The sequence below is a fragment of the Sipha flava genome, unplaced genomic scaffold (genome assembly GCF_003268045.1).
Source record: "Sipha flava isolate LNK unplaced genomic scaffold, YSA_version1 330_pilon_pilon, whole genome shotgun sequence".
NCBI classification, from domain to species: Eukaryota; Metazoa; Arthropoda; class Insecta; order Hemiptera; family Aphididae; genus Sipha; species Sipha flava.
In genome coordinates this window covers 69295-81814 of record NW_020273020.1, presented here as the reverse complement: position 1 = coordinate 81814, position 12520 = coordinate 69295, and the positions used below count along the sequence as shown (strand labels likewise).

Genomic DNA, 12520 nt, shown 5'->3' with positions numbered 1-12520 from the left:
AGTTTAAACGACTGCATAATTAATTATTATAATCATAATTAAATTATTTGATTCTAATATATACGTATGATTATATTGAATTTCTATGGCTTTAATTTTAAACAATCTTAATCATTGTAAAAAAATAATTCGTCAAAAATATCATGACTTATGATAAATAAATTTTTTAATAAAATTTAAATTCAGCTTATGCGTTTCTTAAAAATAGTCACTGATATCTCACATACATTTTTAATTTCTTATTTTAATACATACAGTTTCTTTTATATTTAAAATCTGTAAAAAGTCGACTCTATGATGTCACACTTAGTTTCTTTATATGACTTTAAATTTAACGAATTTAACATAATTTAAACATTATTTTTGCATTGATATAAATGTTAAATACAGTTAACAAATCTGTAAGTCATAAATATTTCAACTGGAATTAAATCGTGAAAATTAATGCCATTCAATTTGATTATTTTACCGTAATCATAATCAAAATTATTCATCTTTATTTCATCACTTGTATCTTAAAAATACAGTTTTTAATTAAATATGTAATGATTGGTAGAATTAATATAGTAATCAGATTATTATATATGATATTGTTTTATCATTATGAATCAATAAACGAACAAGAAGAAAAAAATACTAATATTTCCTTATTAAACGTACGAGTATATTATTAAACATAAAAGTGATAAAACGTGAAAGGTTCACACATTTAGGACCAAAATTACAACTATACTTATTGTAATTCGTTACTTTATGTAAAACATTTATTTCTATTTCCACAAAACTGGTTATTTTTCTAATATACTGATTTTTTACTGTTTAATCGCTTTGGTTTTCCGTCTATTTTCGCAGGCACATAATCAACTAGTAGCGATGCTAGAAAAGGACAATTTTGTTGTGGACGACACACAAAACATTGCCGGAGATGTATCTCTACCAATCAAAAAATTACAAGAGAAAGACATCCGGATAATCCTGGGAAATTTCAATGAAACTTGGGCGAGAAAAGTGTTTTGTGAAGCTTACAGGTCAGCTGACACACAAATCGTTATTAAAAACTCAACAAATTAGTCTCTCACGAAATTAAAAACCGTTTATTTCACTGAACCGTCTATCTAATGTTCTAGGGTCGGTATGTTCGGTGGAAAATACCAATGGCTTATAATGGGAACTTACGGGCCGACATGGTGGAATGAAATGAGAGCACCTTGTCCTGTACAACACTTAAGCGCAGCGTTGGATGGATGCATACTTACAGATTACTTACCTTTGTCCACTACAGGAGAAATCACTGTTTCGGGAATAGTAAGTTGAACATTTTTTTTATCAAAAAAGGAAAAAATCGTATCACTAATTATCATTCCTAGGTGAAAAGATGGTGGTTAGTACACTGACTTAAAATATATAAAAACCGTAATAAAAACGATTCATTTTAAAATCTTTCTCCACTTCTTTAATTTATTTTTCAAAAAAACCATTACTTTTAAGGATACTTTATTAAAAAATTATATTTATGTGAGATTATTGAGAGTATAAAAAAAATAGACAGTTCAGAATACAATTAATATGATTAAATTTAATTTTTATTGCAGCATGGCATAAGTATAATACAAAATGAATTCCGAATTCATAAAAACCATTAAAAAACTTGTGTATTATAATTGTTTTTTAAAGGAAAACTAAACTTTTGACAAAAATATTAAACGAATACAGTTTTACATTTCTAACTTCACATTTGGTTTTAAGTATATTGTAACATATGATATTAATTATTTGTTATAATAGATAAAGATAGCATAATATAGAAATTTAAGTTAAAAATAAAAGGAAAGTAATACAATTTATTTACGTATATTATTATTTGACATTAAAAACTCTGTGAGCTGACAATTTTTTTTAAAATTTTGAAATTGAATTTTGTATTGTCTTTTTTATATTTTTTATAATAAAAAAAACATTCTAAATAATTTTATATTTCTTTATCCACATTATTATATAACTTTTACGTTGAAAATTATAAAAAATATGTTCAATATGTTTTCATTATACTCTGCTAATATAAAACTAGAATACCAGAAAATGAATAATTATGTTAAAAGAAAAATAGAGAGGTTGTTAAAACAATTTTTTCTTACACTAAATCAGTCATATAAAATATGCAAAGTAAATATTTGATTTTGATATAAGATATGAAATTTATTTGACGAATAAGAAGAAGTCAGTATTTTTCGAAAAATTGTTTCAATTCTTTTGTGATATACAATTAATAAAAATTATTACTTTCACAAAATGAACATATTGTACATACACTAGGGTGACCAGACGTCCCGTTTAAAACGGGATCGTCTCTTTTTTTGATCATCACGTCCCGTTGTCCCGACAAACTTCGAATGAGCGTCGGATCCCAAACGGCTCCCGTCTATAGTTCGCTTATTTCCAAACGACTCCCGTCCAAAAAGGTCTAACGAATAGGTAAATTCCTAAACGGCTCCGGTTTTGTACACCACAAATTTCTTCCCACTTTATACAGACTTAAGATACGATTTGGCTAGAGCAACCACGACCGTGTTTCACTGCGTCAATGTTATTATATGTACCTTAATTGTGCCTAACAATATTTTTATTTATACATTTTTTACATTTTTGAAATATTTTTTTAACGTTAAAAATTTTAAATTTAATATTATACTATACGCTTTTTTTATATAATTTTAATAATTTACATATTGTACACAAAGACATTTTTAACTACACCTTTTTTGAGACAGTCCTAAGTCTGAATAAAGTGGGAAGGAATTTGTGGTGTAGAAAACCGGAGCCGTTTAGGAATTTATCTGTTCGTTAGACCTTTTTGGACGGGAGCCGTTTGGGAATTGACCTTTTTGTAAAACGAGAGCCGAATGGGCTACGACCCGAATGAGACGCTTTTTATCGCGTTTTTAGAAGATTGTCCCGTTTTAATTCCGTTATATCTATATTATTTATTATATAAGTTATTAATGCTTGTAAATAAAATATCTAAGTATGAAAAAATATAAAACAGTTTTACACGTATATTTAAAATATGAAACCAAAGTTAGAAATAACAGATAAAAGTTTTCGTGAAACGAGCGTCAAGTTCCGATGCCGACGAACTATAAAATTACTGATTTAATAATTTAATAATAAATAAAAAAAAATATTTTAACTTATTTTACTAAAAAAGGGTAAAGTAAAAAGAAAATAATTGTTTATGATATAACAGATATTTGGTCTTAACTCTCGACATTTGTGTGCATACGCGTAAATGTATATGTAAGAGGTTTTTTATTTGGGGGGGGGGGGGGGGAGAAGTAACAGCTATCCCGTTTTATTATTTTCTTAATATGGTCACCCTAATGTACATACATTATAAATATCTGACTTAAAATACAGTTTTCAAAACTACTCGTATTACAAATAATTTAATCTGTAAAATATTTTTTTATATTTATCTTAGAACAATATACTTTCAACTTACGAGCATTTTTAGTTTGAAATAAAAATAAAATATTTTAATACATATATATTCTGAAATGTAAAGTTAGGAGTTATTTTATCACATTTTACTTAAATTTATTGTAAATTCAATAAAATAATTAAAATAAACGTACAAATATAAATCATGTATATATCTTATTAAATTATATCATTTGTGGTTCTATTAATAAAAACCACATAATAAATATTCACATTTACATGTTCTACCAACTTTTATATACTTTTTGTGGTACATAACCGTTTACCTAAAAATTGTTTTATTCATTATAATTTTTAAAATGCTTAGTAAAATCAGTAATCTCTTTAGATGATTAAATATTAGCTACGTTCAACCACAGCATGATGAACCATCTATGTTGGATCTAAGGTAAAAAAAAAAAAAAACTCATTACCAATTTGTGTTATACCGGTCATATTTATTATAGATGGCTTTTTTTAAACCGTTTTTAAATTTCTTAAACAACATCGGGCATATAAATAAATAGATATGGTTTCTGAAATCACAATTAATTATAATTTCACGCCTTCCCCGAGGAGCGTTGGTTATGACGGAACAGGCAAAACACATGCTTAGTCAGTGGTCATCCATTCGAGGTAAAATCAGGCTCGTTGATGACGCAATGCGTTATATTTTACGATGCCGAACCAACCCTGAAACGAATCCATCATCAAATCCTTAATCGGGGATTGACGTATTCTATCGTGGCGGTTCAAATCTTGATTAATGCCTTCGACGTTTTCTGAAATAACGTAGAACGTGCGTCGCATCGTTGTTCGTCGAGATCCGACTCGCACTCGTACGCGGACGAGTAATCGCAAAACGGAGTGGTAAAAGTTTATAAATTGTATCGTTCGGTATGTCGAACGGTGATAAAACAATGAACTTAATGGAACTCGACCATTGCCCGTTGAACGTATTACATTCGCATTCGTGTTTTCAGTCGAGCGCACATACATAGGGATGGTAACGATATATGGGATGTATCGAAAATATCGATACATGAAGTTGATATATAGTAACATTTTACATCGACACAACGTTACCGATATATCGGTTTGATATTATCATGTCTAACGATATTTTAATGTGATTACTCTTCGGTAAATCACCAATAAATATTATTATACACTATTCCAAATTATTTGGGATGTTATACTCATATATAAATATTAATATATAAGTAATACTAGTTGACCCGACAAACGTTGTTTTGTCATATTAATTATTTCTAGACAATATTTTGCTAGAAAAAAATAACTAATTTAATATATGTGTGGTATATAAGTGGAAGAGGTAAGGAGTGCTGTGAACGGTGACGAAATATAAAAATGAAAAAAAAAAATTATGCGATAACATTCCTGATAAATCTAATGAGTTTAAGAACTCTGTTGGGTAATTTACAGCTTCAGTAGCATAGGAAACTGCATCAATATATTTGTATGATACCAAGTCTCCTGGTAACAAATGATGTATCTTAAGATTCAATTCGTTGACGTCTACTTTTTTTGCTGCTAAAATTGCTCTTTCTGCCAGCCACTCATGATTTGTGTATTGTCTGTGTACATTGCGAAATATCTGGTCAATAAGAGTATCTTCCGAATCAATGATTGTGCAAAAATCGGTTGGTAATTGTATACATTCCGTTTCATTTGTAGTAAATTTCCCATCAATGATATCTAACAATTGTTTTGAGAATCTTCCGCACGGAGCTTCTTTTTATTGTACTGCAAGTATCGTAACCGTTCGCTATCTATCTTAATATACATGTCGACAATGAATTATCGACAAAACTCACGACATCGTAGAATAACGTTGTTCTGATCGCATCTAATCATCAACCGATATGCATAATAATCCTTCGAACTAACATTCTTGTTTGTTTTAGCACCTGTTGCGAGATCTTGTTGTTTAATATTTATGCAATACCCCTGATTTAATACCAAAAATAAAATTAATAGTTTTTTAATAGTTTTTTAATAGTATCATTTAATAATTAATTTTCAATTGCGCAGTTATCGACCGGGTCAAAAATTATTAAATTAAACTACGATGTTTTAAACAATAGCACTTAGGAGTTTAAAAAATAGATAAGAACCTATTCGCAGACCTATCAAATGTATACACAAAATTTCATTAAAATCGGTCAAGCCGTTTTGGAGGAGTATGGTCACAAACACTGTGACATGAGATTTTTATATATATATATATAAAATTATTTTCATTATAATTTTCTAAGAGTGTATTGTAATATATAAAAAATTGCAATTTAAATTTATTAATATTGTTCTGGTTTTATAAAATAGTTTATAATTTTGTTCAATAGACATGCTTTGATTATTCAATTAATTTGGCATTATTCCTGTAGTAAGTATCGATTATAAGTTACGGCTTATGGTTATAAATTGTATTAAAATAAATTATAACCTATGTCCTATTTGCAAGTCTATAAACATTTTAAATATTGGAAAAATATTCTGATACATATATATATGTTTATCGATATATTAGAGGTGGATATATCATGGTATCTATATTGGGTATGCAATGTATCGAAATTACGATACAGAGATGGTTAACGATTTTTTGCCATCCCTACACATGCACCTGGTGTACGCGGTACGACGGACGGGGTGAATGAAAACGTTTCATCGTTCGTACATACGTAATATTATACATGTATACTATACACCGAATACGAGCGCGCACTGGGACGACTAATAATAACGGTCTGCGTTTTATTATAATTACCAGTGCTTGACTTGGCAAAATTAAAGACGGAGGACTCTGTTTACTATAAAAAAAATAAAAAATAAAAAAAAATAGCATCCCCAAGACTTGTTAAGCGTTATAATTATAACGTGATAATAGTAGGGGGATGCTAAAGTTTTTGAAAATCAGTTGGGTAGCTCCGTCCTCCTGCGTCCCCCCTCTAATGTTGACTTGATTATTACCGTTATTACCGCTGCAGTGCCGTTTGAATTCGTTTCGTACGCGTGTACTGTGCGCGTACGAGGGGAAAACAGATGAACGAATGAACTTCTCGTTTTCGAGTGCCGCGCGAAGAACGAACCATTTGGGTGACGCAGAAACAGCGCACGCGAGCAGTGCTATGCGTTTTGTGGAACTTTCTGTGTGATCGACTCCTCGTGGCCACAGGATGTGTTGTGTGCGCGTGCATACTGCGCCCACCTCCGCCGCCGTCGTTTCGGAAGTGGCGGATTGGTTACTTATGTGTCACGGGAAAACGAAACACGAAACATTCGACGACGGAACGAAACGAAAAATTAAATAATTATAACGTGTACGCATTGATGGTGCACGCCCGCGAAAAGGAAACCGACCGGAATGGACGTCGACGGGCGTGTGAACCGTGTTCGAGGGCTGCGACGCGCAAAGTTTGCCTTATTTCGGGGGTGCGCCGGTTCAAAGCAAACGCGATGCTAATGACCATAGAAATTATACTCCCCCCCCCCTCCTTATTCATCATGACGGATCGCCCGGTACCGTTTCGACACATTATCAACAATGTAAATGACGACTTTGACTGATGTGCGCATGTCTTCAACAGATTCCGAAATTCTCCCAGCCCGAAATCCGGGTGACATATTTGTTTCGAACGGTTACTCGAATCGTATAGATAGGCTTTCGAAGTCGGAGAAAACAAATTAACAATAATTTATTTGCATATTGTACGCCACCACGTAGATGCTACGCAGTAGCTCCGTCGACTTGTCGACTTTAAAAAGATTCATAGCTGCAATGACAAGAATAATAATATATTAGTGAGCTGACGCGACGATCGCACGTATTTTTTTTAAGAAGATTTATGGTTCTCAATTAAATACTTACAAACCAATAGTTGATTTTCACCTTCTATTCGCTTAGAAACTCGATTAAGAGTCTTTGACATTCGATACGCATGATAAAATATTGAAACAATTTATAAAACGAGAATATTTAAATTTCGAAAAAAAAAATCATAAGGATTAATATTTAAATGGACTTAATCAATATTTGATTATTTTCAGGAAAATTCAAATGACATTGCCATGTAGTGTCATGTCAACTTTTGACCGTCATCTCGAACACACGATTGTTATAATTTATTTATAAACTCTATACATATTTCAAATTTATTTTAATCAATAAATATATATTTATATTAGAAAATAAAATACTTACATATATACACATTTTTAATTTAAATAATATTTAGATTAAATTATTTAATAAATAATTTTCGTCGTCGTATGAAGTATTCACTTCATAAAACAAAAAGTACAAATGAAAAATAATAGAATTGTAGAGTAATCATAGATAGTAAATATTTATTTAATTTTGAAATATCAAAATTTTATAAAATAAATAATGGTATAGATATTGATAGAAAAAAATGAGAGGAATACAGTTACTGAATAATTGTATATTTTATGAATTCACAAATATCAGAAATATTTTAATATTTGTATTTATTTACGATAAATCTTACGATCCAATAAAATTGTATGTAAATTATAGATTATTTTGTAAATCAATTAATAAATTACTATGAAATTGTATTCACAAAAAAAATCTAAATGTAACTATAAAATTATAGTGACCCGTTTAGTTTTATTTATTTGTTTTTTTCATTAATTTTAAAGTTCTAACATTTATCACCTTAACTTAGGTATCTATGCAGGATTTTAGTTTTCAAGTTTTTTGTATCGAATACCATTGGTTAACTGATAAATTTACTAGATTCAACTTAATTATTAAATTATAGAGTTTAGTATAAGTACCCATTTAGTATTATAATATTCTTTATTAGTAGTTTCTATGCTTACACCTTAAAATACATTTAGAACAGCACTAAATATTGAAAATTGACTATGTCATTTTAATTATACATCTAAGTGTAAGAAAAACATTTATGTAACATTTATTTTAAATGTTATTTATTTATTAAAAAACAAAATGTCTTATACTAGTCATTGTATTGTTAAATGTTATTTATGTTTCAAAAACATTTCATATTTTTAATAGATTTTCGAGTAAAACAATTAATGTAAACATGATAAACAAATGATAATTACTGTACAATAGGTATAAACATCAAAAGTATAATAAACATATAACTATATCATACTGAAATACGAGTAGAATGTTTTTGTTTTTTTTTAACTCAAAAATTAAAAAAATACCATGTATTAATAATATATGAGACAAATACTAAATTGTTTTAGGTTCCGAGAAAAAGTTGATTATATTTTTTGTTAATTCAAATGCATATATGAAAATAAATAAAAATGATAAACTTTTTATGTTAATTAATTTGGTTTATAATTGTTGATTCTGAGTAGAGAAAATAATAAAAGAATAACTGTTGAATTTTTGTCCTTTATCATTTTTTATGTTTGGATAGGATGTTGTTTGGTGAGTGTACGAGATTTAAGGCATCCGTAAAATATTAAGAACATCACTTAGACAAATATGTTAAGTCATCCTATTTGTGTACATTTAAATGCGACGAAAAACTAAAATATTCGAAAACCATTTCAAAAGAAATGTCGGAAATTAACTTATTGAATATTTTAAACTAAAATATTAAGCTCTTAAGTATTATTTTATAAATACTTAATGATTTTTTTTTTGTAAGAACCATGTTGTTATAGTTATCACTTTTAATAAATTTAAATTACAAAAATAATCTTATTTTAGACAAGTATATTTCAAAAAAGATGAATTGGGATTTATATATTTAAAAAAATATTTGAAATTAGTTTTTCGGTTTTTTAGTTTTATGAACAACTGCACTCGCATATTTGGTTATCTTAGTATAAAGTTTTCAAGTAATAAAACACAAAGTTTGTTATTTTATCAAAATAAAACCGGATAAACATAGGACCCGCTCTTGCTCCAGCACTTTTCAAACCTTTTAGGAAAACCAGTAGGGAAATGAAAATAATACTTTTTCAAAGGTCCTTCCAAATACAATTTTCAACCCAATGAAATTATGTATGAAACTTGTGATGCAATCAAACCAATATTTTTATAAACAAAAAACATTTATCAGTGTAAAATTATACTTGGTTCATTTAGAGTCAATATAAAAATAATATAATTATTATAGAAAACGATTAGCATTTAAATATTATTCTAAATACCTTTGAAAATTCTTAAATTTATTTTAATTATCCATTCAATATTTAAGACTAATATTATTAATAATTAACAGAAGCTCAGGCTTTCAATTTCGTGTTAGAAATTGTTATTTAAATTTGTTAAATTTAATGTAATGGAAAAAAATTAAATTTGACCAGGAGTCACCTAATTATAAGACACATTTTCGGTGAGCAGTAAAATATTTTAAATTTGTTGAATTTTATAGTTTTAACCAGCAAGTGTGGTATACACAAAGTTCTGTTGATAAATTAAATAATTATATGTTTAACGATTTGAATGTTTATTGCTGAACATATTACTCATTTGATAAAAAAATAACAAAATAATAAATACCGAAAAAAATGTTTAAATGATATTTATTCTTTTAATTTAATTTCTATAACTATTTATTTCAGTTTAATTGCATTCGATAACACATATGTTCGTCAAACGAGTTCAAATATTTTGTACCATATTATTGAATCACAAATAAAAAACTATATTACCTCAAAAACCGAGAACCACGTATATTATTATCCAACCTAGGGTAATTTTTTTTAATACTTAAATTATAAATAAAATAATTACATCATATCAACTTTAGACTTTTAATTTAATTTGAATAAAATAATAATAATAATAAAATGGTTTCTTTCAAATTGGGTTTATTCTAACAACAGTAAAAACTTGTTCATAATTACAACCTCCGTTCAAAGTAATTATTTCTACTCAATAATTTATTTGTGCTCTAAAATAAAATTAAAATTAAAATTAAAAAATACTAAGTAAAATTACCATTAACATAAACTACACATATTTTTATTTTCCAATCATAATATCTGGGTAATTGTACGTTTTACATTATGATCATAAGATATACATATCATAAACATAATTTTCAATATTTTGTAATATAATTTTTTTTTTTGTATTGTAACTATATGAATTTATCAAATATTATTTAACCATGTATGTTTGTATAACTATAGTCTTAATTCGAGTTTAACACGTTATAATTACACTTACAAATTAGTCGAACGACATGCAATAAAAGGGTTAAATAATATATTCATTTCATGATGTCAATTAATTTAATCAATTTCTAAGGCAACATAAGTATAACAATATACAGCCTTTAAAAATTACTGTAAATTTATTTGTATTAAATATTGTCAACAAAACTGTTGCTGAATAAGTTTTTGCTGTATTGGGGAAAAAAATAATCTCGATACCATATTTCTACTACGAATATGTTTCCGTCATTGATACGTAATGGCAGACAGTAATTTTGTTTTTTATCCTATATAGCCGTTTTTAAAACAATTCTATTGAATTTTGCGTATTATATAATTGCGTATATTTCGCATAATAACATGTAAATATAATTTGTGGCATTGATCTTTTATTAGTACAGTGAAACTTCCATTTAATGAAATTTTTAACGAATTATTTTTGAGAACCTTCATTATTAATCATACGTAAATTAATCTCTGTATAACGAATCTGATGTTTCTGTATAACGAATAAACTATTCAATAATAAACCTATTCTTGTTAACTTTTTCACTATCGAATATTATATACATTAAATACATTGATCTAAAATACCTAATTGTATATTGTTTTTGAAAAAGATAACATTGATAGGTGAGCAGATTAATATGAATGCAGTATTGTGGTTCAAATACTGACATAACGCAATCGTACAAAATATCGAAACATAAATGTTTGTTAAATATCGATAAATTTAAATTTTCTAAATTAAGTCGACAAAGAAGTTAAAAAAAAAAAAAGGTATTGCCGAAAAATATGATATTCCCACAAGTTCGCTTTCGACCATGTAGAAAAATTGTGAAAACTTAGTGAAACAAGTGTAAAAATCTTCACAAATACCGACACGAAATCGTCGTCTTCTACATTGCAGTTGTCCGACCATACACGTGTCTCTATACATACAATATACAATATCTCTATCCTTTCCGGTGTATTTGCGATGCATCGCTATTACCGTGGAGTTCTTCGGGCGGACGGGACGATGGAAATTATAATAATAAAATATTATGTTAAGTAGAAGATATACAGCCAAGATTCATTTATCACGTGTATTACGTATGCCATATTTTAATAGAAAAAATGTAGACATTGCCTGTGAGAAATTCGTATTACATTCCGGATATTTCCAACCCCTCCCCAGGTGTACAACACTACGCCACCGCGATGACGACGTTGACACGAGATCCTCAATGCCCATCATCGCAGTAGAACATATTATATACGTTCCGTATAAATGCTCCACGCGAATTACCTATTTCCTTTACAGCTCGTGTACCTACGTGGATATTATTCAAATAAATCGCATGTACTGTGAAATAATATCATAATATCGTGGTTGAAAGACGAAAAGCGTTCCTATTTCGCGCGCATCAAGTGTCAATAAATATTTTTATGTGACGTTTAAGCACGTGTCAGTCGAATACAACGGTTTTTTGTTTCTATTTTTATTATTTTTAGATATAATTATTATTGTTATTACTTATTGTACACAACAATCGGTTTTTACCACACCACATAGAAGGCAGTACGTAACAAAAAAAAAAAAAATACATGGTATGTATAAAACACAGATCAAATTTAAAGACTTAATATTTGAGACCAAAGTACATCCTTCATATCAATTAAGCATCGCCTTGTTCTCAAAAAGGGTTTCTCATTGAAATCATTGAACGAAAAGGTCTAGGTTCTTATACGGGCCGTACAAACTCGTATACATGCTCGAAACTAGATACATTAATATATTTCACCATACAGTAAAATTAGAGTCCTTCGAGCTTAGCATTTAATTATCAATTTAATTATT

At 28.2% G+C, this 12520-nt stretch overlaps 1 protein-coding gene across 4 annotated transcripts in view; it reads left to right on the top strand.

The window, feature by feature from the left end:
- The window catches only part of LOC112687089 (gamma-aminobutyric acid type B receptor subunit 2), a 466487-nt gene that overhangs the window by 399441 nt on the left and 54526 nt on the right, over positions 1 to 12520 (top strand). For all 4 annotated transcript variants that reach the window (XM_025559630.1, XM_025559633.1, XM_025559632.1 and 1 more), the window contains 2 exons: positions 853 to 1028; positions 1128 to 1305. In XM_025559630.1, coding sequence (XP_025415415.1) covers positions 853 to 1028; positions 1128 to 1305 — 354 coding nt within the window. The remainder of the gene's footprint in view (positions 1 to 852; positions 1029 to 1127; positions 1306 to 12520) is intronic.